The 27,937-nt window shown below is 41.9% G+C and overlaps 2 protein-coding genes across 2 annotated transcripts in view; both read left to right on the forward strand.

The window, feature by feature from the left end:
• Positions 1-1,592: 1,592 nt before the first annotated feature.
• Positions 1,593-2,956, forward strand: LOC122425799 (actin-related protein 3-like). Its single transcript, XM_043444428.1, has one exon. It carries the CDS (start codon positions 1,593-1,595, stop codon positions 2,847-2,849), a length of 1,257 nt encoding a protein of 418 aa, XP_043300363.1. The 3' UTR covers positions 2,850-2,956.
• A 5,989-nt stretch (positions 2,957-8,945) lies between these two features.
• Positions 8,946-27,937, forward strand: part of LOC122425538 — a 48,621-nt gene continuing 29,629 nt past the window's right edge. The window contains exons 1-3 of the mRNA XM_043444017.1: positions 8,946-9,117; positions 14,717-14,849; positions 17,104-17,445. Coding sequence (XP_043299952.1) covers positions 8,946-9,117; positions 14,717-14,849; positions 17,104-17,445 — 647 coding nt within the window. The remainder of the gene's footprint in view (positions 9,118-14,716; positions 14,850-17,103; positions 17,446-27,937) is intronic.

The raw sequence follows: 27,937 nt of genomic DNA on the forward strand, positions 1-27,937 counted from the left end.
AAGGTAAAAAAACAATAAAGGGAGTGGACTGGCCACTTAAGAAGCCAGTATGAAGGTTAAATGACAAAAGCAATAAAGTCAACTATAACTACAATAAGTAGTTAAGGGGTACTCAAAGTTGAAGATGTAAAATAAGACATCAAAAACACAAAATGTGGTGATGGTAAAGATTTACGGTGCTTTTAGAATGCACTGAAAGTTAAGGACTATCAGCTTAATATAAACCACTGTATATATGTCAATATTTAGGTAACCACAGTCAAAAACCTTTAATAGATACACAAGAATAAAGAGAAAGGAATCCAAAAATGACACTAAAGAAAATCATCAAACCACAAAGGAAGAGATTGAGAGAAGAAAAGTACAGAGAAGAGCTATATAAACTACCAGAAAATAATTAACAAGATGGCAATAAGCACATGCCTATCAATAATCACTGTAAATGTAAATGGACTGAATGCTCCAATCAAAAGACATAGGATGGCTGAATGGGTAAAAAAGACAAGACCCACCTATATGCTGCCTGCAAGAGACTCTCTTCATATCTAAAGACACAGAGAGACTGAAAGTGAGGGCTTGGAAAAAGATAGTCCATGCCAATAGAAATGAACAGAAAGTTGGAGTAGCAATACTCATTTCAGACAAAGTAGACTTTAATGTAAAGTCTACAATAAAAGACAAAGAAGGACATTATATAATAATAAAGGGATCACTATAAGGGGATATAGTATTCATAAACATATGTGCCCCTAATATAGGAGCACCTAAATATATAAAGCAGATGTTAACAAACATAAAAGGAGAAATTGACAATAATTCAATAATAGTAGGGGACTTTCACACCCCACTTAAATCAATCGAGAGATCATCTACTCATCCAATAAGGAAAATTGTCCTTAAATGATACATTAAACAAGATGGAATATACAGAATATTCCACCCCCAAAGTACAGAATACACATTCAAGTGTACATGAAATGTTCTCCAGGATAGAACACATGTTGGGCCACAAAACAAGTCTCAACAAATTTAAGAAGCTTGAAATTATATCGAGAATCTTTTCTGACCGCAATGATATGAGACTGGAAATCATTTAAAAGAAGAAAGATGTGGAGACTAAATAACATGCTACTAAACAACCAGTGAGTCAATGAAGAAATCAAAGGGGAAATTTAAAAATACTTTGAAAATGGAAACAACTTTCTTAGATCTATGGGACACAGCAAAAACAGTTCTCAGAGGGAAATTCCTAGTGATATAGACCCACGTCAAGAAATAAGAAAAATCTCTAGTAAACAACCAGACTTTACACCTAAAGGAACTAGAAAAGAAAGAACAAATAAAGCCTGCATATTAGTAGAATGGAGGAAATAATAAAGATCAGAAGTAGAGGCCTGCCCGGGTTGCGGAAGTGGTAGCCGCTGACCGAGCCTGCTGCTCTCTCGCTACTGCTTCGGCTTCCCGGCTCCCTGCCAGACGGAGAGGGTGGCCCGGCCGTGGATGGTCATATAGCTTCTACCTCCCGCCACCCATCCTTGGCCCCAACCGGCATGGAGCAGAGGCGGCAGCAGCAGCAGCAGGCGAGGAGGAAGATGGCGGGATGGCTGCCGGCCTGTGTGGTGGACTGTGGCACGGGGTATACAAAACTAGGATATGCTGGAAATACGGAACCACAGTTTATCATCCCTTCCTGTATTGCTGTTAAGGAGTCAGCAAAAGTGGGCGATCAAGCTCAAAGGAGGGTGATGAAAGGTGTTGATGACCTAGACTTCTTCATTGGTGATGAAGCAATAGAAAAACCTACATATGCAACAAAGTGGCCAATCCGCCATGGTATAGTTGAAGATTGGGATTTGATGGAAAGGTTTATGGAGCAAGTGATCTTTAAATATTTAAGGGCAGAACCTGAAGATCATTATTTTCTTTTGACTGAACCTCCACTGAATACTCCAGAAAACAGGGAATATACTGCTGAAATAATGTTTGAGTCCTTCAACGTTCCTGGCTTGTACATTGCTGTGCAGGCCTTTCTAGCCTTAGCTGCATCTTGGACCTCCAGACAAGTAGGAGGAGGGACGTTGACCGCTATGGTAATAGACAGTGGAGATGGTGTCACTCATGTCATCCCTGTGGCTGAAGGGTATGTGATTGGCAGCTGTATTAAGCACATTCCAATCGCAGGACGAGATATAACATATTTTATTCAGCAATTGTTGAGAGACCGAGAAGTAGGAATTCCTCCAGAACAATCCTTGGAAACTGCTAAGGCAGTGAAGGAGCGCTATAGTTATGTCTGCCCAGACTTAGTAAAAGAATTTAACAAATATGATACAGATGGATCAAAGTGGATTAAACAGTATACTGGAATCAATGCTATCTCAAAGAAAGAGTTTTCCATTGATGCTGTATATGAGAGATTCTTGGGACCTGACTTTTTTTTTCATCCAGAGTTTGCTAACCCAGACTTTACCCAGCCTATCTCAGAAGTTGTAGATGAAGTAATTCAGAATTGTCCTATTGATGTCAGACGTCCTCTCTACAAGAATATTGTCCTCTCCGGAGGTTCAACCATGTTCAGGGACTTTGGACGTCGCTTGCAAAGAGATTTGAAAAGAACTGTAGATGCCAGACTGAAATTAAGTGAGGAATTGAGTGGTGGTAGATTGAAGCCAAAACCTATTGATGTACAAGTCATTACACACCACATGCAACGATATGCAGTTTGGTTTGGAGGATCTATGCTGGCTTCCACACCTGAGTTCTACCACGTATGCCACACCAAAAAGGATTATGAAGAAATTGGACCTAGCATTTGTCATCACAATCCAGTGTTTGGAGTCATGTCGTAAAATTGGCTTCATAGTTATTGGGGTTAGGGAGGTGGGAAAGAAATAGTCTTTCTGATTACCTGTTTTGTCTGGATGGCTGGTTTTAAACCTGACTTGAAATAATAAGACCAAACATTAATTATACAGGAATATTTTAATAAGTATATCAACATGCAAATGTAGAGGAGAGCCAAAATGATTAAGTGTTTTTCTTTAGATTGAATATTTGAATCTTACGTGTATCAAAAAGAAGTGGGTTTTGGTTCTTTCTGTGCCCTGGTATTTTGTATATTATTGAATTATCCAAGATTTGATGGGATTTATCAGTATGTAGATAGCTCTATAATGCTTGAATTGTACACTTTGAAGTGTGTGCAATGCAAGAGCTTGTTTATATTTCATACTTTTTATACTTTGAGGAAAAAAAGTCAAAGAAAAACTAGTATTTGAGGGTAAAAAAAAAGTGACCAAGTAAAGGATAAATACAAAAAGTGACCTGTGAGACTTGGCGTACACACACACTCATGGGATTCCAGTTATTATGAAGTGCTCCCACCTTCCTGTGCCCCCCAGTGGTTTTCTCTGCAAGTGCTTTTGGAGCTAAGAAGCTAGTGTCTTTGATTAACTGATGCCTGCTAGTGCTTTCTGATTGCTCGCATTCTGTTTTCTTGCTTTAAAGGAAAAGTAAAGACAAGACTGTTGGGCCAGTAAAAAAAAAAAAAAAGATCAGAAGTAGAGATTTTAAAAGTAATAGAAAAGAACAATGAAACAAGAGCTGGTTCTTTGAAAAAGATTTTTTAAAAAGATAAGCTTTTAGAGACACACTTATCAGAGAGAGAGAGAGAGAGAGAGAGGCCTTAAATAAATAAAATTAGAACAGAAAGAGGAGAAATTATAACTGATATCACAGAAATCCAAGGAACCATAAGACTACTATGAACACCTGCCAACAAATTGGACCTAGAAGAAATAAATTCCTAGAAACATGCAATCTTCCAAGACTGAATCAGGAAGAAATTGGAAATCTGAACAGACCAATTACTAGTAATGAAATTTAATCAGCAGTTTAAAAAATTCCCAACAAACTAAAGTCCAGGACCAGATGGCTTCACAGGTAGATTCTACTAAACGTTTAAAGAAGAGTCAACATCTATCTTTCTCAAACTACTGCAAGAGATTAAAGAGGAAGGAATGCTTCTGAACTCATTCCACAAGGCCAGCATTGCCAAAATCTGACAAAGACACTAAAAGAAAGAAAGAAAGAAAAAATTACAGGGCAATATCCCTAGTGAACATAGATGCAAAAATCCTTAACAAAGTATTAGGAAGTTGAATTCAATAATACACTAAGATAATCATACACAATGATCAAGTGGGATTTAGTCCAATGATGCAAGGATGATTCAACATCCACAAATCAATCAACATGATACACCAATTAACAAAATGATAAAAATCATATGATTATTTCAATAGATGCAGAAAAGTCCTTTGACAAAATTCAACACCCACTTCTGATAAACTCTCACTGCAGTGGTATAGAGGGAACATATCTCAACACAATAGTTGGCCATTTATGACAAACCCATAGAACAATCATACTTAGTGGTAAAAAACTGAAAGCATTTCCTCTAATACATTAAATTCAAAGTCAGGATCAAGTCAAGGAAGTGCACTCTGCCACTTTTATTCAACTAATAAGTGCTAGCCACAGCAATCATAGAAGAAAAAGACATGAAAGGCATCCAAATAGGAAGAAAGAAAATTGTCACTGCCGATGAAGATGTGTAGAAAACCCTAAAGACTCCACCAAAATCTATTAGAAATAATAAATTACTTCAGTAAAGTTGCCACATACAAAATTAATGTACAGAAATCTGTTACATTTCTATACTAATAATGAACTATCAGAAGGAGAAATTAAAAAAATAATTCCATTTACAATTGTATTAAAAAGAACAAAATACCTACCCAAAGTGGTAAACACATATACTCAGAAAGCTATAAGACATTGATGAAAGAAATTGAAGATGACACAAACAGATGGAAAGATATAAGAGACTCATGCATTGGAAGTACTATTATTAAAATGATCATACTACCCAACCCATCTATAGATGCAGTGCAATTCCTATCAAGATACTAGAAGCATATCTCAAAAGATCTAGATGAAATAATCCTAAAATTTGTATATAACTCAAACAGACCCTAAATAGCCAAAGCAACCTTGAGAAAGAAGAATAAAGCTGCAAGTATCACACTTCCTGATTTCAAACTATACTACCAAGCTGTAGTAATAAAAAAATATGGGATGGCACAAAAACAGACGCATAGATCAGTGAAATAGAATAGAGTCCAGAAATGAACCCATGCTTATGTAGCCAATGCAAAGAGTTGGACATGACTGAAGTGACTTAGCAGGCATGCATGCAAGCTACAATGCAGGGGACAAGAATCTAAAATGGAGAAAATATAGTCTCTTCAATAAATGGTGTGGGAAAACTGGACAGCTTCATGTTGGAGAATGGAACTAGACCACTTTCATCATATATAAAAAATTAATTCTGCTTCTCTATTAATTCTACATCTGCTTCTCTACTCCTGCCCTGCAAATAGGTTCATCTGTACCATTTTTCTAGATGACAGATAGATGGGTGAGATGGGGGGTTGGGAGGGAGGTCCAAGTGGGAGGGATGTATGTGTACATTTGGCTGATTTGCTTCGTTGTACAGCAGAAACTAATATAACACTGTAAGACAACTATACTCCAACAAAACAAAACAAAACAAAGTGAGACATAGAGCTTCATTTTACATAGAAGCAACTTTGAATTTAATGTATCTGAGAGCCGAGTGCTAACAGAATGACTGGTTCTTCCTCTGAAAAAAAATCAAAATAGATTAAAGACTTAAATATAAGTCCTGAAACCATAAAATTTCTGGAAGAATATATAGCTAGTGTGCTGTTTGAAATTAGTCTTAGCAATATTTTTTGATATGTCTCCTCAGGCAATGGCAACAAAAGCAAAAATAAGCAAATAGGATTACATCAAACTGAAAAGCTTTTGCACATGAAGGAAACCATCAACAAAACAAAATGGCAACCTACTTAATGGGAAAAATATTTCCAGATGATATGTCTGATAAGGGGCTAATAGCCAAAATATATTTTTTAAAAACCCCACACAACTCAACAACAATAAAAATCTAATTAAAAAATGGGCAGAGGCTCAGAATAGACATATTTCCGAAGGAGACATACAGATAGCAGACAGCATATGAAAAGATGCTCAAAAGATGACTAATCAGTAGTCATTAGGCAAAAGCAAATAAAAACCACAAGGAGATATCATCTCACACCTCTCAGAATGACCACTGAAAAATATAAGTAACAAGTAACGGTGTGGAGAAAAGGGAACCCTTGTGCACTGTTGGTAGTAATGTGATTTGGTACGTCCGTTGTGGAAAAAATATGGAGTTTACTCAAAAAATTGAAAAGAGAACTATATGATCCAGCAATTCCAGTTCTGGATCTTTATTCAAAGCAAACAAAAACACTGATTGGGAAAAATACATGCACCCCAAAGTTGACTGTAGCATTATTTACAATAGCCAAGATATGCAAGCAACTAAGTATCCGTCGATAGACTAATGGATAAAGAAGATGTGGTATACAGAGAGACAGACAGACAGACATATACACACACACAGTGGGACATTGAAGTGAAAAGTCGCTCAGTTGTGTCCAACTCTTTGCGGCCCCATGAACTGTAGATTACTCAGCCACGAAGAGAATGAAATCTTGCCATTTGTGACAACCTGGAAGGACCTAGAAGGTATTATGTAAATGAAATGTCAGACAGAGAAAGGCCAATACTGTATGATTTCACTTATATGGAATCTATAAAGCAAAACAATTGAACAAATATAAAACAGAAGAGACTCAAGCTACAGAGAAGAAACTAGTGGTTGCGGGAAGGAAGAAGTGGGGAGATGGGTGAGATAGGGCAAGGGTTCTAAGAGAGATACAAACTTCCAGTTATAAAATAAATAAATCATGGGCATGTGATGCACAGCGTAAGGAATATAGTTGGTAATATATGTGACTACTTTGGTGACAGATGGCAATTAGACTTATAGTGGTGATCATTTTGTAATGCATAAAAATATGGAATCACTATGTTGTACACCTGAAACTAATATAATGTTGAAAGTAAATTATACTTCAAGAAAAAATAGATAAAGCTATTCAGAGATTCCATTTCCTCTTGTGTTACTTTTGGTAAGTTTTCTCTTCAGCAATTTGTCTATTTCATCTAAATTGTCAAACTTATTGGCATAAACTATTTAAAGTAGTATGTCTAATTTCATGTCTGTAAAATCTGTGATGATATCCTCTCTTTAATCTTTGCTCTTGTGGCTCGATAGCAAGCACACTCCATTCTGTCCCTCCACTGAATGTTACTATAAACCTAGACAGAATGCATAGAGCACCTATAGGAAGACGGAAAGGGAATGTGCGTGCATGCTTAGTCACTGAGTCATGTCCAGCTCTTGGCGACCCCATAGACTAGTAGCAGCTAAATGGAGAAGACGGCTTGAAGCACCAGTGCGCTAGATGTGAACTTACCATTTGTGTTCCTTTGTTAGTTATTAGCCTCAATGTATGCCTGGGATGTAGTCTGGGATGCATGTAGAGAGAGCTCCAGGGATGCATTTTAGTTCTGGCTGATTATCAGGAAACCCCCAACACCCAGAGAGAGAGAAAATGTGGAATTGTCTATGTTTTATTTCTTCTCCCCATTTCCTTGAGCCCAGCCCTGAAGCCTTCCTGTGGTGAAAACAGCAAAGGCCATGGCAAGAGCCAGCAGGAGCTAACACTCTGAGGAAGGGGAACATTCCTCCCCAGTTTGACCAATCCCTCTTGCTTCTGTCTTCTTGACCAAAATCCCTATTGCTTCTGCCACTTGACCAAAGATGGGAGCAGGCACAGAAGTACACAGAGTGAAGTCACTTTCTGGCCATAAAATAAAAAGGGAAACCATAGGGAACTGGAAAATACTGAGGAGATTGTGGAGAGAGGAGGCACTCTTTCTTAATATTATAGGAAAATCCCAGAAAGTTGTATATGAAATTCTGGGTTCACCACTGGGCTGTGTGTTCATGGGTCTGTTCAGTGTATCTGTGACTTTGAGAACTGAACTAATATACAATCAACCAGGGTCCAGATGACATCTGAATTGTACATAATCAGGATCTATCCAAATGGTACTGCAAGGGCTTTGAAAACTGAATTTACATTTGAACTACAACTCATGGAAGACAGAGTGAACTTGAAGCCCAAACCTAAGCAAGTCTTTTGCCTAAGACAAAAATATGTCTATTCTTCACAGAACTTAAATAAGATCTAAAGTCTCATTGCATAATATTAAAATATTCCAGGAGACAATAAAAATTACTTGATATATTAAAAAACCAGGAAAATCTCAACTCACAAGGCAAAAAAGATCAACAAACTTCAAAACTGAGATTGACATAGATGTTGGAATGATCTGAAAACAACTTTAAAGCATCTATCATACAAATGTTCCAAGAAGCAATCATGAACACTCTAGAAAAGTAAGAAGTTAGCAAAATTTCCTGTTAAGGGCTAGGTAGTAAATATTTTTAGGTTTTTCAAGCCATTTGGATCTGTTCCATCTACTCAGTTCTAGGAAAACAGCCATAGAAAGCCATAAACAGTACATAAACAAGTGGATATAGCTATTTTCCAATAAAACTTTATTCATGGGATTTGGTCATAGACCCAAATAGACCCCATAGTTCACCAATCCCTGGACTATAGCATTTTAAACATAGTCTATATATTTACTGAGCTTTTGTATCTAGTTCAATCAATTATCAAGAGCAGAGTCTTAAAATCTTTCACTGTGATTGTAGGTTTGCTTATTTCTCCCTTCAGTTCTGTTAGTTTTGCTTAAGGTTATTTTGAAGCTCTGATATTAGGTGCATGAAAACATAATTAGAAGAACAGGCAAGAGCAACCCTTGGGCCAACCAGAGCCTGTGCACCGCTGCATCCTGGTGTCCAATACCTACATCTCGCCGCCATCGCCACTATGCCCAAGAGAAAGGCTGAAGGGGATGCTAAAGAAGATAAAGCCAAGGTGAAGGATGACCCACAGAGAAGATCTGCAAGGTTATCTGCTAAACCTGCTCCTCCAAAGCCAGAGCCCAAGCCTAAAAAGAACCCTGCAAGGAAGGGCCCCAAAGTGAAAAAGGGGAAAGCTGGCAAGGATGGGAATCAGTTCAGTTCAGTCCAGTCACTCAGCCGTGTGCAACTCTTTGTGACCTCATGGACTGCAGCACACCAGCTGCAGTGTCATATCTTTTTGCCTTTTTTGTACTGTTCATGGGGTTCTTAAGGCAAGAATACTGAAGTAGTTTGCCATTCCCTTCTCCAGTGGACCATGTTTTGTCAGAACTCCTCACCATGACCCATCTGTCTTGGGTGGCCCTACATGGCATGGCTTATAGTTTCATTGAGTTAGACAAGGCTGTGGTCCATGTGATCAGTTTGACTAGTTTTCTGTGATTGTGGTTTTCATTCTGTCTGCCCTCCAAAGGATAAGGATTAGAGGCTTATGGACGCTTCCTGATGGGAGAGACTGACTGTGGGGGATACCGGGCCTTATTCTGATGCGCAGGGCCATGCTCAGTAAATCTTTAATCCAATTTTCTGTTGATGGGCAGGCCTCTGTTCCCTCCCTGTTGTTTGGCCTGAGGCCAAACTATGGTGGAGGTGATGAAGATAATGGCGACCTCCTTCAAAAAGTCCGGTGCACCCACTGCTGCACTCAGTGCCCCCAACCAGGCAACAGGTCATCACTCACCCACGCCTCCGCCAGAGACTCCTGGACACTCACAGGCAGGTCTGGGTCAGTCTCTTGTGGGGTCACTGCTCCTTTCTCCTGGGTTCTGGTGCACGCAAGGTTTTGTTTGTGCTCTCCCAGAGTCTGTTTCCCTGGTCCTGTAGAAGTTCTGTAATCAAATCCCACTTGGCCTCCAAACTCAAATTCCCTGGGGATTCTCAGTCCCTCTGCCAGATACCCAGGTTGGGAAATCTGTTGTGGGTCCTAGAACTTTCTTAACAGTGTGATCATTTCTTTGGTATAATTGTTCTGCAGTTTGTGGGTTGTTTGCTCCGCGACTCTATGGTGGGGTTGATGGTGACCTCCTCCAAGCAGGCTGATGCCACAGGCTGTGTGACCCAGGGCTCTGCCCCCAGAGCCCCTGCCCCTGCAACAGGACACCGCAGTCCTGCACCTCCGCAGGAGACTCAAACACAGTTCTGGCTCAGTCTCTGTGGAGTCTCTAGGTCTTGGTGCGCACAAGGTTTGGTTGAGCCCTCCGAGCATCTCTGGCGGGTATGGGGTTTGATTCTAAATGCGATTTCTCCCCTCCTACCATCTTGCTGGGGCTTCTCCTTTGCCCTTGGATGTGGGGCATCTTTTTTTGGTGGGAGAAGGACTGATGCTGAAGCTGAAACTCCAGTACTTTGGCCACCTCATGCGAAGAGTTGACTCATTGGAAAAGACCCTGATGCTGGGAGGGATTGGGGGCAGGAGGAGAAGGGGATGACAGAGGATGAGATGGTTGGATGGCATCACCGACTCGATGGACATGGGTTTGAGTAGACTCCGGGAGTTGGTGATGGACAGGGAGGCCTGGCATGCTGCAATTCATGGGGTCGCAAAGAATCGAACACAACTGAGCGACTGAACTGAACTGAACTGAACATTCTCCTGTCGATAGTTGTTCAGCAGCAAGTTGTGATTTTGGAGTTCTCACAGGAGAAGATGAGCACATGTCCTTCTACTCTGCCATCCTGCCAGTATTCTAGTATGGGAATAAGCCTGCAGATAATGGAGATGCCCAAATAGATCAGGCATGGAAACCTGATGGTGCTGGAGATGCTGGGTAAAGTGTGTGCATTCCTGGTAACTGTGTACTTCTGCTGACTGTACAGCTTGAAATACTATTTTTTTAAATCAAGTTTTATAAAAATGCAGAATTTTGTTTTACTCTTTTAAAAACTGGGTTTTTAGCACACAGGACACTCCATTGGTTTTTTGGGGGGAAGGGTACATGTCACTAACAGGAGCTGGATTGACATGGCGAAAAAAAATCTTTCCCATCTAGTTTTGGGAGACTTCCTCTTGGTTCCCAGGAAGGAGCAATTCCTTGATGTTGACACACATTTGCCACCTTGGTACAAAGGCCTTGTGGTGTGGAAGATTTAAATTAGTTTTTATGTCCTCTTCTCCCTCTCCACTTGTAGCATTGACTTGACTCCCCTAAACCCAGAGACCTATTGGAACCCACCCCCTCCCCAAATTGGTTAACGGTACGCCAGGCAGCCTGGACTTTGCAGTGGTACCACTGAGATGGCATCACTCGAAAGGGCAGTGGTTCCTTTTTTAGATTGTGGGTCCTCAGAGTGATACTTTAGCCACTTTCATCCCCATTTCCTGAAAGTCAGGAAAAGTTGTTAAACAACAAGCTAAATGTAAAATGTCAACCCTCACTCTAAACTCTCCCTGTTCAGAGCATCAGATGAAGACTTCATTGAGTTTTATAGTGGCTTTCTGATTTTGGTAGTCCACTGCAAAAGGGAGTTTGAAAGTTGTTGTATAATGTTAGCAATTGTCTGCCTATGTCCTGTTTGAAATACTGTGATTGTTAATGAAAAGTATCTTTAAGCTGGATACAGTTTGGCTTGGGAAAATAAACTTATAATTGTTTATTGATCTCATGGATAGACCACTTTTTAAAATGGAAATGTAGTTGAGGTACAACATTATATAAGTTACAGGGATACAATATAGTGATTTGCAATTTTTAAAGGTTATACTCCATTTATAGTTAATATTGGCTGTATTCCCTGTGTTGTACAATATCTCTTTTTTGCTTATTTTATACATAATAGTTTGTACCCCTTGAAAGTGAAAGTGAAAAGTGAAAGCCTCTCAGTCGTGTCCGACTCTTTGCGCCCCCATGCACTATACAGTCAATGGAATTCTCCAGAGCAGAATACTGGAATGGGTAGCCTTTCCCTTCTCCAGGAGATCTTCCCAAACTAGGGATCAAACCCAGGTCTCCCACATTTCAGGCAGATTCTTTACCAGCTGAGCTGCAAGGGAAGCCCAGGAATACTGGAGTGGGTAGCCTATCCCTCCTCCAGCAGATCTTCCCCACCCAGGAATCAAACTGGGGTCGCCTGCATTGCAGGCAGATTCTTTACCAACTGAGCTATGAGGGAAGCCCCTTGTACCCCTTAATTCCCCTGTATTACCCTTCCCCTTTCCCTCTTCCTGATTATTATTACTAGTTCTGTATATCTGTGAGTCTGTTTTCTTTTTTGTTACATTCACAAGTTTGCTATATTTTTTAGGTTCCACATATAAGTAATATCATACATTATTTGTCTTCCATCTTCCTCTGTCTGGATTGACCTTACTATTATTATGAAATTTCCCTCTTTATCTATAATAATATTCTGTCTTAAAGTCTATTTTGTCAAATATTATAGATTCTTCTGATTTCTTTTTTTGGAAGGGTGGGTTAAAAAACCCATAACCTTAAATTTATCATCTTAACAGCTTTTAAATTGAATCATGTTAAGTATATTCACATTGTGCTACAGAGCTCTAGAAGTGTTTCATCTTACAGAATTGAAACTTTGCACACATTAAACACTAATTTCCCTTCCCCTTCTCCTTTGCTGTTGGAAACTACCTTTCTACCTTCTGTTTCTATGATTTTTGGCTACTTTAGATATTTTATGTGATTGCAAGTATACAGTATTTGCCCTCTTGTGACTGGCTTATTTCAGTTAGCCTAATGTCCTTAGGGTTCATCCATGTGATAGTATGTTACAGGATTTCCTTTTTTAAGGCTGCGTAATATTCCACCATGTAAACCACACCACGTTTTCTTTTTTTATTATTAATTTATTTATTTTAATTGGAGGCTAATTACTTTACAATACAGTAGTGGTTTTTGCCATACATTGACATGAATCAGCCATAGGTGTACATGTGTCCCCCATCCTGAACCCCCCTCCCACCTCCCTCCCCATCCCATCCCTGAGGGTCATCCCAGTGCACCAGCCCTGAGCACCCTGTCTCATGCATCGAACTTGGGCTGGCGATCTATTTCACATATGGTAATATACATGTTTCAATACTATTCTCTCAAATCATCCCACCCTCACCTTCTCCCACAGAGTCCAAAAGTCTGCTCTTTACATCTTTGTCTCTTTTGCTGTCTCACATATAGGGTCATCATTACCATCTTTCTAAATTCCACATATATGCATTAATATACTGTATTGGTGTTTTTCTTTCTGACTTAACTTCACTCTGTATAATAGGCTCCAGTTTCATCCACTTCATTAGAACTGATTCAAATGCTGCATAATATTCCACCATGTAAACCACACCAGGTTTTCTTTATCTGTTTATCTGTTGATGAACACTTGGGTTGTTTTCATCTCTTGACTACTTTAAATAATCCTGCACTGGACATGGGTACGCCACTCTCTATGAGATCTTGCTGTGAAATCTTTTGGATATACACTGAGAAATGGGATTGCTGAATCATATCATAATTCTAGTTTTAGTTTATGTGGTACCTCCATACTGTTTTCCAATATAATCGTACCATTTTACAGTTCCAACAACAGTGCACAAAGGTTCAAATTTCTCCACACGTTCACCAACACTTGTCACTGTCTGTTTTTGTGTGTTTGTTTGCTTTTTAGTAATGACCATCCTACTGGATGTGAGATGACATCTCATTGTGATTTTGACTTTCATAAGTCTTATGATTAGGGATATTGAGCATCTTTTCACATGCTTGTTGGCCACTTCAGATTTCTTATTCTTTCTGTTTGCGTAGTGTATCTTTCTGTCCTTTTACTTTTTTATATACTTTTATTTATTTATTTTTGGCTGTATTGGTTTGTTTGTTTGTTTTCTGCATGGGCTTTCTCTAGTTGTGGCAAGTAAGGGCTACTCTTCATTATAGTATGCAGGCTTCTCGTTGCAGTGGTTTCTCTTGTTGTGGAGCATGGGCTCTGGGGTGCTTGGGCTTCAATAATTGCAGCACAGGGGCTCAGTAGTTGTGGCTCCTGGGGTCTAGAGCACAGGCTTAGTAGTTGTGGTACATGAGCTTTGTTGCTCCGAGGCATGTGGGATCCTCCTGGACCAGGGATTAAACCCATGTTTCCTGCATTGGTAGGCGAATTCTTGACCACTGAGCCACCAGGGAAGCCCCATCCTTTTACTTTGAATTTATTTCTTTGTAAAGTCCTTTTTTTCTTTTGGTAGTGAAAGTGATAATCACTCAGTCATGTCCGACTCTTTGCAACTCCAAGGACTGTAGCCTGCCAGGTTCCTCTGTCCTTGGAATTTCTCAGGCAAGCACTCTGAAGTAGGTAACCATTTCCTTCTCCAAGGAATCTTCTTGACCCAGGGATCAAACCTGGGTCTCCTGAATTGCAGGCAGACTCTTTACTGTCTGAGTACACAATTTGGTCTTGTTTTCTTTAGTTTTTAATCCAATCTGACAATCTCTGTCATTTAATTGGCATGCCTAGTGTATTTATATTTAATGTGATTATTGATATTAAGAAGAGCCATCTTTGAAGGATTAGAGGGCAGACTGTCCTAGGCAGCATAATGGCCCCTTGAAAGATGTCCATGTTCTGATCTCTAGAACATGTCCATATGTTACTTATGGCAAGAGGGCTTTCACCAATGGGATTAAGTTTACTGACTTTAAAATTTGAAAATTATCCTGGATAATCTGGGTGTGCCCAATCCAGCTGCACCTGGATTGAAGAGTGTGAAAGGAATTGAATTTGGAGCTTCAGGCTTTGAAGATGTAAGAAGGAAGCCTCAAGGCAATGAATGTGGCAGTGGAACTGGGAAAGATCTCAGCTTACAGCCAGCGGCAAGGCAGGAACCTCAGTTCTACAACTGCAAGGAACTTAATTCTGTCAGAAACCTGAATGATCTGGAAGTGGATTCTCCCCCACATCCTCTAGGAAGGAATGCAGCCTGTCAGTACACTGATTTTGGTCCAGTGAGACCTGCACAGGACATCTGACCTCCAGAACTGGAAGATAATAAATCTGTGTTGTTTTTAAGTTGCTAAGCTTATGGTAATTTGTTGTGACAGCAATAGAAAACTAATATGACACATATTTTGGAGTTCATCCTCTCCAAAATTCCTTTCTGCATTTCCACCTAACCTTCCAATTTCTTCTACTGTCCTCACACTCTGTTTTGTATCTCCTTCAAGCCAGTCAGGCTGCAAGCACTCTTTAGCTGGAGTTGCTCATGGATTGCGTGTTTTGCCCTCATTAAAAATTCACATCCTCACAAATCTCAACAACTTCCATTCATCTTTCAAGTGTAGTCTTCTCTCCAGCTTCTGCTTTCTTTTGGTCAAGCCCTAAGGCCTCCAAATAATTTTTTTAAATCTTTCACTCAGATTTTAGAAATTTTATCTTCAGGACAATTAATCCACCATTACCAAAAACTAGAACCTCATTATGCTCTTCTGCATCTTTTTAAGTTTGTAATTTTCTATCATTAGAAAGAAAGGACACAAAAGGAGTGCATGGAATATCTTAATTTTTCTTATTTGCATTAGTTAGAAGGCCAAAAATTATTTGCCTCCCCTTAATATGGCACTTAAAATACAATAAAATTAATAAAAAGGAAAGTTTTCAAAAGTTTTCATATGGCAGGGGTAGGAGTTGGGGAAGAACAATGATCTTCATTCCATCCCATAGAAGGAAAGGCAATGCCAAAGAATGTTCAAACTACTGCACAGTTGCCCCATTTCACAAGCTAGCAAAGCTAATGCTCAAAATTCTCCAAGCAAGGCTTACACAGTACCTGAATCTAGAACTTCCAGATGCACAAGCTGGATTCACAAAAGGCAGAGGAACCAGAGATCAAATTGCCAACATCCATTGGATCATAGAAAAAGCAAGAGAATTCCAGTAAAATATCTACTTCTGCTTCATTGACTATGCTAAATAAAGCCTTTGACTGTGTGGATCACAACAAGCTGTGGAAAATTCTTAAAGAGATGGAAATACCAGAGCACCTTACCTGCCTCTGAGAAACCTGTATGCAGGTCAAGAAGTAACAGAACCAGGCACAGAACAATGAACTGGTTCCAAATTGGGAATGGAGTAGGACAAGGCTGTACATTGTCACCCTGTTTATTTAACTTCTATGCAGAGTACATCACGTGAAATGTTGGGCTGGATGAATCACAAGCTGGAATCATGATTGCCGGGAGAGATAGCAACAACCACAGATAAGCAGATAATACCACTCTAATGGCAGAAAGCAAAGAGGAGCTAAAGAGCCTCTTGATGAGGGTGAAAAGAAGAGTGAAAAAGCTGGCTTAAAATTCAGCATTCAAAAAACTAAGATGACAGCATCCAGTCCCATCACTTCATTGGCAAATAGATGGGGAAAAAGGGGAAACATTGACAGATTTTCTTGAGCTCCAAAATCACTATGGACAGTGACTGGAGCCATGATATTTAAAAAATGCTTACTCCTCAGAAGAAAAGCTATGACAAACTAGATAACATATTAAAAAGCAGAGACATTACTTTGTTGATAAAGGTCCATAGAGTCAAAGCCATGGTTTTTCCTGTAGTCATGTATATGGATGTAAGAATTGGACCATAAAGCCGGTGACTAAGCGTGGAAGAATTGATGCTTTTGAACTGTGATGTTGGGGAAGACTCTTGAGAGTCCTTTGAACAGCGAGGAGATCAAACCAGTCAGTCCTAAATGAAATCAATCCTGAATATTCACTGGAAGGACTGAAGCTGAAGCTTCAATACTTTGGCCACCTGATGCAAAGAGCCAACTCACTGGAAAAGACCCTGACGCTGGGAAAGATTGAGGGCAGGAGGAGGACGACAGAGGATGTGATGGTTGGACGGCATCACCGACTTCATGGACATGAGTTTGAGCAAGCTCTGGGAGGTAGTGAAAGACCGGGAAGCCTGGAGTGCAGCAGTCCATGGAGTCGCAGAGTCGGACACGACTGGGACTAAACAAGGAGGGAAGAAAACCTTGTTTATCGGTGCAGTTCCCTCCGTCACCAGCAGGGGGAAAAAGTAGTTTCCTTTTTCCGATGGATCCGGGCTCCTCGAGGCTAATTCCTTAACCAAAGGCAAAGAAGGGAAGAGCGCCGGGGAGAGCTCGGTCAGTGCTCGGAGGGGACTGGCCTAGAGCGGTCACTCGAAAGGCGAGGACCCGCGAAAGCGAGTATACATATTCCCAGCAGCTCTGTCTTTCCAGGCACACGGAGTAAGTTGGCTGGAACTCCCCGTGACCGCTCAGCCCGGCGTGCAGGGCTGCAGCGGCGCAAAGCCTGCTCCAGAGCGGCCGCAGCGGCGCGGGCAGGAGGGGTACCCAGGTGGGGCCGCGCGCCCTCCGCGGGGGGGCAGGTGAGCCCGCCCCCGAGTCCGAGAGGGAGCCAGGTGAGCGTCCGCCCGGGTCCGCCGGTGACCAGGTGAGCCCACGTCCTGGGACTCTGGGGTCTCGGTCGGAGTCGGGTCGTAGGACTCAAGCAGCCAGTAGGCAAAATGGGTTGAAACGGAGAGCGAAGCCGGCTGATGATTCGGGATACCTGCCTGGGCACAGTTGTATCTTGCAGAGCGGGGGGTCGGGGGGTCGGAAAGGACAGTCTTCTGCCAAGTGGATTCACAGTATTAGCCTTAAAAATAAACTCTGCACCTGAGAGGCTGTGTGTGAAAGGCACCAGAGAGTGGTCATTTTATTAGCGCTGCACGTTAAACATGCCCTGCCCTCCAGGACCTTGGCTAAAGTGTGTGTTTGGCGACCAGTTGTAGAGCCTGGGTCTGTGCTCCAGAATAACCGCGTGGGCAGGTGATGAGCTGCGGCTGAAAGGAAACAGCCTCACTTTAGGGGTCTTTAAGATTGAAAGTCAGAGGGTGCTGAGGCAACGAGAGAGGTTGGAGACGGAAAGCCAAGAGCAGAAAGATGAGCAAAGGTGTGGGCAGGCAAGAAAAGGAACCGCGTGGAAACAGCCGGGTGGACCCCCCAGCTCGGTGAGGCTCGCGGGTTAGCCGCAGGAGTGTGTCAGGAATGACATGTGTCTGTTGAGAGCCTGACCCTGGACAGACGATTGGGGTCAGAGGAAGGAGGTCTTTGCTTAAGAACTCGCTGGTTATCGCTGGTTATCATGGTAGGAATGGAAACGTGTGCGCCTTGTCAGCAGCAAGTTTTCTTCTGACAGATAATCAAATGTACAGATTTAATTGGATTAGGAGATAAACTGCCAGGTGCTGTGTGTTTCTACACCCCGATGAACACTCAAAGAGGACTCTCTGGAAATGCCTTTCATGTAAATAATAATTAGAATTCAAGATTAAAAGTGTTGCAAAACAACATAAAAAATTTTTTATTACTGTCTTAATAATATTGCATGTAGCAGCAGTAGTACTCTAATTATATTTTAAAATATTTCAAGAATGTGTTCTTTTTAAGATAGCTAATTACAAGTTTAAAATAGACAGGATTCTAAAATATTCCAATCCTCTGAAATATATGCAAAAAGTCAAACAAAACATTTGCCAAGCTCTACATGAAAATGAGTGAAATCATAACATAGCCAAGTTCAGCTACTTTTCAGAAGAGATGTATTATGCTACAATGCAGCCATTTCCCCTGTCCTTGTATTTGAGGGTTGAGGGTTGTATTTGTTATTGCAGATTTGATCAGTGTGCCCCAGTTAGGCCTGTGATACCTGTCTGTCCTTCCCACTTCTCAATTTACTAGTCCTAGGGTCCTCCTAGGCACAGCTGTTAAAAAAAGCAAAACAAAACCAATCTTGTGTTTTAAAACTTGCCTGTTTGCTTGGCATTTAAGAAAATTTGGAACAGGGAACATGAATCAACCCCAATTATTGGCGAAGGGATCGTTTGGCTGAAATTGCAGGCTTGGAGGAGGAGGATGTGGTGACCCTATTCAAACTTTACATACTATTTCTTTCTAAATGTTGAGGAATTCAGGATAGGTACTCAAACATCGTTTTGGCTGAAAAGCATTAAAGTCTTTTTCTCAGGCATGGTTTACATGGAAGTATTGATATCAAAGAATTTCTTAGCACTTTCTCATAAGCCCCAGTGAGTGATGTCTAGCAGCTTTGAGGCACAAAGTGTTTGTCACTAAACCTTTACCTTGAATCTTGCCTGAGTATATTTTATATGGCTAAAATGGAATTTGGGCTTCGCTAGTAGCTCAGTTGGTAAAGAATCTGCCTGTAGCGCAGGAGACCCTGGTTCAATCTCTGGGTCGGGAAGATCCCCTGGAGAAGGAAATGGCAACCCACTCCAATATTCTCGCCTGGAGAATCCCATGGACAGAGGAGCCTGGTGGGTTACAGCCCATGGGGTCACAAGAGTTGGACACAACTTAGCGACTAAACCACCAAAATGGAATTTAGTGATTAATCAGATTATGTTATTAGTTATATTAAAAAAATAAGAAATATTGTGTTGTGGACTCTGTGATTTCTTCTATTGGCTGTTCCCATTGAACCTGTGTCACTGATAAAGCCAAATAATCATTGCTTAGGTAAGATAGAGATCTATCTATTTTTTAATGTGTAAATATTCTGGAAGTCGGCAGTCTTTGGTTGTTGCAGCAGCTCTGCTGGTCTCACCAGGGACTTAATGTCCTTCGTTCTTTCTGTTATCCTCAGTGTGTAGCTCCCATTTTCCAGGTTGCCTCGTGGTTGCAAGATGACTGCCAAAGTTCCTGTTGTCACATCCACCTTCTAGGCAAGAGCAAAGAGGAAAGGGAGAAGGGCAGACGGCACCTGGTAGCTAAAATTCAACAACTTCCACTATTTAGTGACAAGTATCTTGCCTGTCTATATTTTGTGGTATATTATCCACAAAGATGGCTGCCAATAATTCTTGTATGCTCGTGTCACCAGGCTTCCCTGGTGGTCCAGACGGCAAAGAATCTGCCTGCAATGCAGGAGACCCAGATCCGATCCCTGGGTCAGGAAGATCCCCTGGAGAAGGAAATGGGCAACCCACTCCAGTATTCTTGCCTGAGAAATTCCATGGACTGGGGAGCCTGGCCGGCTACACACAGTACATGGGGTTCCAAAGAGTTGGACGTAAGTGAGTGACTAACGGTTTCAGTTTCCTGTCGCTTTGCCCATCAAGGAGTGGAATCTATTTCTTTTCTCCTTGTGTGAGGGTTGGCCCTGTGACTTGCTTTGACCAATAGAAGGCATTGAAAGGCCTTACTAGGCTTTACTGTTTCTTGGGATCCAGCTGCTGTGTAAAGAGGCTTGGACTAGACAACTAAATGCTAAGCAATCACTTGAAAGGAGGCCCGGCCAGTCCCCAGTTATTCTGTCTACCCCAGCTGAGGTATTAGTCATGTGCATTAAGCCATCTTAGTTGTACCAGCTCCAGCTTAGCTCTAGCAGATACCACGTGGAACGCAAGAACCACCCAGCTAAGCCCTGCCAACCCACAGAATTGTGAGAAATAATAATCACTGCTGAATTGTGCGGAAACACAATTAGCTGGCCTCCTATCTGCAAATGCCAGGATGGCCAAGAAGTGAGGTTCATTAGTTGGGTCCTTGGTTGCCTTGAACATGGTAGAAGTCTGTTATCATAGAGGAAGGGGATGGCTAGCCCCGTGGGGGAGGGGAAGGAATAGTTGTCCACAGTCACCAGGTGCCTGGTGGCAGCTTGGGACAGAAGAGCCACTGATGGGATCTCAAGAGCAAGGTCCTATGGGATCATTACTCTCGGACTTTGGCATAAATGGGATTGAACCACCCAGGTGGGCTCTGCCCCTGTTTGGCCTTGTCCCTCTTTCTCTGCTCCAAAGTTCTGTCCTGAGTGATGACAGGCTGCCCCAGCCCCGTCTCTGTGCACCTTGCGAGCTGGCCGCTCCCCTCTGCTGGCAGACTGCCTGGCTCCCGTTCTCAGGGAGGAGGCCTGACTGAACCAGATCTCCTTCCAGCGAGCCTGCTGCCCAGTCCCTGCTGTGCTCGGAGTTGGCTGCCCATCCCTTCCCCCAACGCCTTCCTCCCTTACCCAGTCAGCCATGGCCCTTGAGTTCTGGAAGAACTGGATCAAGTCCTGGCTGCACCCTTTTCTGGCTGTGTGATCCTGAGCAGGCTTTATTGCTCTACCTCAGTTTTCTCATCTATGAAATGGGATTGATGGTACCTGCTTTGTAGGGTTATTGTGAAAATTGGAGAGAGTGCATGTGAATAGTAATGTGTGCTCAGTAAATGGCAGCCATTACTGGTGTCTTAACTTACAGAAGCTACTGTGTGCTCCCTGTGTGGAACTGATGATCTTGGAAAGTTAGCTATTGATCAAACAATACTGTCCCATAGATGTCTGTCATAAAATGAGAATCATTTCCACTGAAAAATTTATTTTTAATCCTGTTACTACATTTAAAAACTTCAAATTTCAAAACTTTTCTTTTTCAAAACTTTTTTCAAAGTCATGGATAGAGAGGAACATTATCTAATGATATACCAAAGTTAGCCCAAAGTCTCCCCATAATGTATTGTCTGTGCCTGGTTTTACACTGTTGGGGGTGAGTGGAGAGATTGGAAGTGTGGGGTGTTTGTTCCTTTGTGCTCTGTGACACGTGATCGCCCAGTGCAGCTTTCAGGTGGGGCTTAGACTGCCCCCCTGGGACAAAGGCAGCTTGAGAGAAAAAAACAGTGACATCTGGGTGCTCTTGAAAACACACTTTGAATTTGTTTTAAGCTGTATCTTAACCAAAGGTAAGTTGTGATCTTCCATGTGGGGAGGGTCTTAAAAATATTGTAGAGTGGATTTTCTCATAATTGCTTATGTAATAGCTATGGGCAGGGATGCTGCAGGGTGTTGATGCCTGTTTTGATATTTTTTGTAGCTGTTTATAGTGAGGACAGGCTTGCCATTCTGCTTCTGATGGACCTTTAAAATTACTGCTTGCATTATATATTACTTCCATAAAGACGAATTCCTCACAGAGGACTTTTTGCCCTTCCTAGATTGTAAAACACTATATAAATGTAAGTATCACTATAATTCTTTAAGTTAGACACACCTTTACTAGGTTATGACATTTCTTTTTATAACACCTGAGGGTCAAGTGGTACCACACATAGAAACTGATGAGTAATTTTGTGAATTTGAAGCTGACGTGGGCTCTATAATCGCTAGGCAGGGTATCCATTCACACCTTAGTGCAGTATATTGGTATGAGGCAAGGAAAGCAATTGCTCTTCCTAAAACAGCTTTTAACTTATTTATAAGCTAATCTACTCATATAAGGTTCAGACAGCTCAGGAGGGTATAAGACCTCCCTCCTAATAACGCCCTCCACCGCCCACCAGAGGTAGGCATCCACGAAGAGTCTCATTCTCCAATTAGCAATTTTCTGTGTATTAACAAACATACACACGTGTGATTTATTTCTGTTTTAACGCAAATGGTGTCATGCTGATTGTTTTGTCATCTTTTTCTTATCTCTAGGCCTGGAGTGTGTTTCTACTGCAGCATACATACCTCCATTTCATTCTTTGTAAGTGCTCCCTAGCATCCCCTTGAATGTCAGGACCACGACTGACCAATCCTATATGACAGGCATTTCCAAATAGGCTGTATCTAAAACTAAATACTTAACTAGACTTTTTAGAGTGTTGTTAAAACAATTTTTACTAGACTTTACTTTTTACAGCAGTCTTAGAGTCACAGCAAAATTGAGCATAAAGTGCAGAAATTTCCCTTATAACCCTGTCCTTTCTTCTTCCCACTGACGCCCCCATTATCAGCAGCCCTCACCAGAGTGGCATGTTTACTACAACTGATGAACCTACATTGACACATCCTTACCATCCGAAGCTTGCAGTTTACATTAAGGTTCATTTTTGGTTTTGTACATGACGTGGGTTTTTATAAATATATAATGATATGTATCTGCCACTACAGTATCATACAGAATAGTTTCCCTGTCCCCAAAATCCTCTGTCCTCTGCCTAGGCATTCCCCCTCCCTTCATTTCCTGACCACTACTGATCTTTTTACTGTCTTTATAGTTTTTCCTTTTCCACAGTGTCATATACAGCAGTCTTCCTTATCAGAGGGAGATACATTCCAAGACCCCCAGTGCATACCTGAAACCTCAAATAGTATCAAGCTTATGCTAAGTTTCCTCCTGTACTGATGGGCTGGTCCCAGGACTAGTGTGAGTACACTAGTCCAAGGATGGTTCACGTCCCAGGAGGACAGAGCAGGACGACATAAGGTTTCATCACGCTACTCAAAACAGCGCACAGTTTAAAACTTCACCTCATTTGGGTAAAATAACAAGGAGTGCTAGATCGTTTGGTAAGGGTATGTTTGGTTTTATAAAATAACTGCCAAACTATCTTCCAAAGTGTCTCTACCACTTTGCATCCCCACAGCAATGAATGAAAGTTCCTATTGCTCCACACCCTTGCTAAAATTTCTTATTGTCAGTGTTTTGGATTTTGGCCTTCTGATGAGTATGTGGGCTTGCCTGGTGGCTCAGTGGTAAAGAATCCGCCTGCCAACGCAGGAAACTCAGGTTTGATCCCTGGGTCATGAAGATTGCCTAGAGAAGGGCATGAAAACCCACTCCAGTATTCTTGCCTGGGAAATCCCATGGACAGAGGAGCCTAGCGGGCTACAGTCCATGGGGTGGAAAGGACTTAGACACAACTTAGTGACTAAACGATACCGCTGCCAACACGAGTGTGTAGTGGTATCTCGTTGTTTCCATTTGCAATTCCCTAACAACATATGACATTGAGCATCATTTCATGTGCTTTATTTCCATCTCAGTAACTTCCATGGTGAATTATCTGACCATATCTTTTGCTTATTGTTTAATTGGGTTGTTTATTTTTTTTATTGTTGAGTGTTCTCTTCAACAGTTCTATACCAGGGAATATCTTTGGCAAATATTTTCTCCCTCTCTGTGACTTGTCTTCTCATTTTCTTGACTAGAATTTTTTTAACTACTGAAAAAATCATGTCCATTGTACCAAGTGTTACAAAGCAGAGATATATTCAGAAAAACTCAATAATCATCCCTGTCTCTAATTTGTACCATTGGCAGTGACTAATCTGAACAGTTTGATTTGTAACCTTCTGCACCTTTCTCTTTGCTCAAATGTGTTCATGTGTGTGTGTTTATGAAAATGTATATGGTTTTCCACCCTATATTTTTGTTCAAGAATAAGCCTCTTCTCTATACATTTCTCCATAATTTTCTTTTATCCCTTCCTGCTAAACAATTTACCATTGGTGTATTTCTTGGCAAATATGTATACATTTAACATTCTTTTTCATGACTGTGCAATATTCATTGGTACAGATATAATAATGTAGTCCACCATTTCTTTATTGTGGATATTGAGGATGTTTCCAGTTTTATTTTTTTCCCATTATAAACAATGTTGGCGCTTTCATTCTTGTAGGATAAGTTCCCCAAAGTGGGTCTCCTGGGTCAAAGGTGATTTGTATTTCTAATTTTATTGCATATTGCCAGAGAACTTTCCAAATGATTGTAAGAATCTATACCCCCACGAGCAATGTGTAAGAAGTGCATTCCCCCACATCCTCGATGCTGGATGTCAGTCTGTAAAACATTTACCCATTTGTTGGTGTTGCTTTAATTTACATTATTTTTATAATTAGTGGCCCTGGGTAGCTCAGGACAGGTGTGTGGGTTGGTTGTTCATATCCTTTGCCCATCTGGTTAATAGGCTTTGATGTTGTTGTTGTCATTCCGTCACTCTGTCGTGTCTGACTCTTTGCGACCCCATGGACTGCAGCCCGCCAGGCTTTTCTGTCCTTCACCATCTCCTGGAGCTTTCTCAAACTCATGTCCATTGAGTCGGTGATGCCATTCAACCATCTCATCCTCTGTCGTCCCCTTCTCCTCCTGCCTTCAATCTTTCCCAGCATCAGGGTCTTTTTTAAAGAGTCAGCTCTTTGCATCAGGTGGCCAAAGGATTGTAGCTTCAGCATCAGTCCTTCCAATGAATATTCAGAATTGATTTCCTTTAGTCCAAGGGACTCCCAAAAGTCTTCTCCAACACCATAGTTCAAAAGCATTAATTCTTCAGCACTCAGCCTTCTTTATGGTCCAACTCTCACATCCATACATGACTCCTGAAAAAACCATAGCTTTGACTATATGGACCTTTGTTGGCAAAGTAATCTCTGCTTTTTAATATGCTGTCTAGGTTTGAAATATCTTTTCTTCTAAGGAGCAAGCATCTTTTAATTTCATGGCTGCAGTCAGCATGCATAGTGATTTTGGAGCCCAAGAAAAGTGGCCTTTAAAAGGCTGGAGAAGGACAGACTAGAACAGAGAAGGCAGTACAGACACCAAATCTGTGGTGTCAAAGGGTAGAATCACATCCTCTGGGCAGTTGCCATTATTACAGTAGGATGGTGATGCTCACCGTTAGCACCTCCTCCAAAAGGTCCGTATAGTCAAAGCTATGGTTTTTCCAATAGTCGTGTATGGATGTGAGAGTTGGATCATAAAGAAGCCTGAGCACTGAAGAATTGATGCTTTTGAATTATGGTGCTGGAGAAGATTCTTGAGAGTCCCTTGGTTTGCAGGCAGATCAAACCAATCAATCCTAAAGGAAATCAACCCTGAATATTCACTGGAAGGACTGATGCTAAAGCTGAAGCTCCAATACTTTGGCCACCTGATGTGAAGAGCCAACTCACTGTAAAAGACCCTGATTCTAGAAAATATTAAGGACAGGAGGAGAAGGGGGCGACAGAAGATGGGATGGTTAGACAGCATCACTGACTCAGTGGACATGAATTTGAGCAAACTCTGGGAGATGGTGAAGGACAGGGAAGCCTGGCGTGCTGCAGTCCACAGGGTTGCAGAGAGTCGGACACAAGGGAGCGACTGAACAATAACCGCCACCTACCTGTGTGTCCCTGGGTCACCACTCGGGCTTCTGGACGCACAGCTCCAGGGGCCATGTTCACCTGGTGAATGGACAACAGAGGGAAGCGAGTCCCCAGGCTCCCAGGATTGTGCCCCTGAGCTATGCATTGCCAGCACTCATGAGGTGTACCATGACCTCCGTGTGATTGTTGGTTGGCCATCTTTTCAGACTCCATGCTTACTAAACTTTGATCCTCAAAGCCTAGTATAGTGCCTGGTACATCATGGGGCCTAATTGAAAGTGCCAGCTGATGGAATGAATAAAAGTATCTGCAAGAGCTGACAGGCCCCAGAAAGTGCTAGGTGAAGGTGATGGCTTGTGAGTGTGTGTCTGTACATGAACATCAGGCATGAGGGTCGGTCTTCGGGTAGGGATTGCTGCTCGGAAGCTCAGCCTGGACATGGAGGAGAGGCGTCCCACAGGCCAGAGGACTCCGCCCCCACCCTCCTGCTTTTTTACTCACTTCTATCTAAGATGTGTGTGTGGTCGGTCACCCAGTTGTGTCTGATTGTTTCTGATCCCATGGGCGACTGTAGCCTGCTAGGCCCCTCTGTCCGTGGAATTCTCCAGACAAGAATACTGGAGTGGGTTGCCAGTCCTTTCTCCAGGGGATCTTCCCAATTCAGGGATCGAACCCGGTCTCCTGCATTGCAGGCAGATTCTTTACCATCTGAGCCACCAGGGAAGCCCTCATCTAAGACAGTGGCCCCTAAGACCCTTCTCTGTTGTTCTCTCTCTGATTTTCTGTAGGAGTCACAGTCCTTTTCTGAGAACACCTTTTCACCCACAGCTCGAGGGCTTTTTGTACACAAGGTTAAGGATTGCGTTACTGGAAGTCAATTATTCCCCAGAGTATTTCTCCCAGGGACTGTGGGTGTGCAGGCCAGCCCTTGACTTATGTGTGGTTTGAAGGGAACTGGCTGATCCCCAAAGACCGAGCTCAGAACAATCACAATAAGCTCTTACGGGAAAAGGAGCTAAGTGTGTATAGGTGGGTGGGAGTGGGAGAAGTGCAAGGTGAGTGGGGTGGGGTGGGGGGTTAGAAGTTGAATGGACAACAAAAGCCATTTAATTCATTTGTTAATTTTCTCCCATTCATTCATGAAACAGATTTTAGACACGTTCAGGATTCTCAGTCTTTTGGAGGTCAGGAAATTCTCTCGGAATTGGGTGAAAGCTATTGACTTCTCTCTTGAAAGCACCCCCTATATACACAAAAGGCTTATATACAGTTTGCTGGGGGCTGGGGAGGGGGCGTCATCAATTGCCAGAGACCTCTAAGTTCCTTGGTTCTTTGCCTCTGGTCTCAAAGGAGGAAAGTTATCCTAGAGGTATCTGACTTCTTAAAGGACTATTACCACATTATAATTACTTTTCTTCCCCCAAAGCTAATTAAAGCTCCCACAAAGCATTGAAATTTACTGAGTTGAGTCACGATGGAACTGTAAGGAGGCAAGGGATAGAAGTGTCTGTTGCCAGAAGCATATGAATGCCAGGTGAAGATTAGAAAAACCTTACAAGAAAGATAAAAGGCAGAGTTTTCGCTTTGAACCTGAAAATCATCCACGCTACGCAGGAGTGAGTGGCCGGAGTCAAACCTGACAAAAACAAACGAATTCAGAACTATAATCATAGGCATTTAGAGCTGTGGGGGCTTCTCATGAGGTGAATGATCCATTTACCCTCAGGGCATTCTTGTACATTTATTCCATGCTTTTGTCATGTTTTCCTGTCCTGCGCCTCAACATCCTCTTTATCATCATTTGATAGGAAAAGGCTTTGCAGGGCACCTGTCCCCAGAGGCCAAGAACCCTTCTTGTGAAGGCAGTAAGACTGAGGCTGGTATAACCACGAGGCCAGAAAAGGAAGCTGGGAGGTTGGGTAGGGTCTTCCTCTCCATGGAGGGGCCCTTGGCTTCCATCCTGAGGTTTTCAAAACGTTCTCCTTGACCGTTGAGTCAAAAAGTCAAAAAGCAGGGCTTGACCATTGAGTGT

The sequence above is a fragment of the Cervus canadensis genome, chromosome 23, assembly GCF_019320065.1.
Source record: "Cervus canadensis isolate Bull #8, Minnesota chromosome 23, ASM1932006v1, whole genome shotgun sequence".
NCBI lineage: Eukaryota > Metazoa > Chordata > Mammalia > Artiodactyla > Cervidae > Cervus > Cervus canadensis.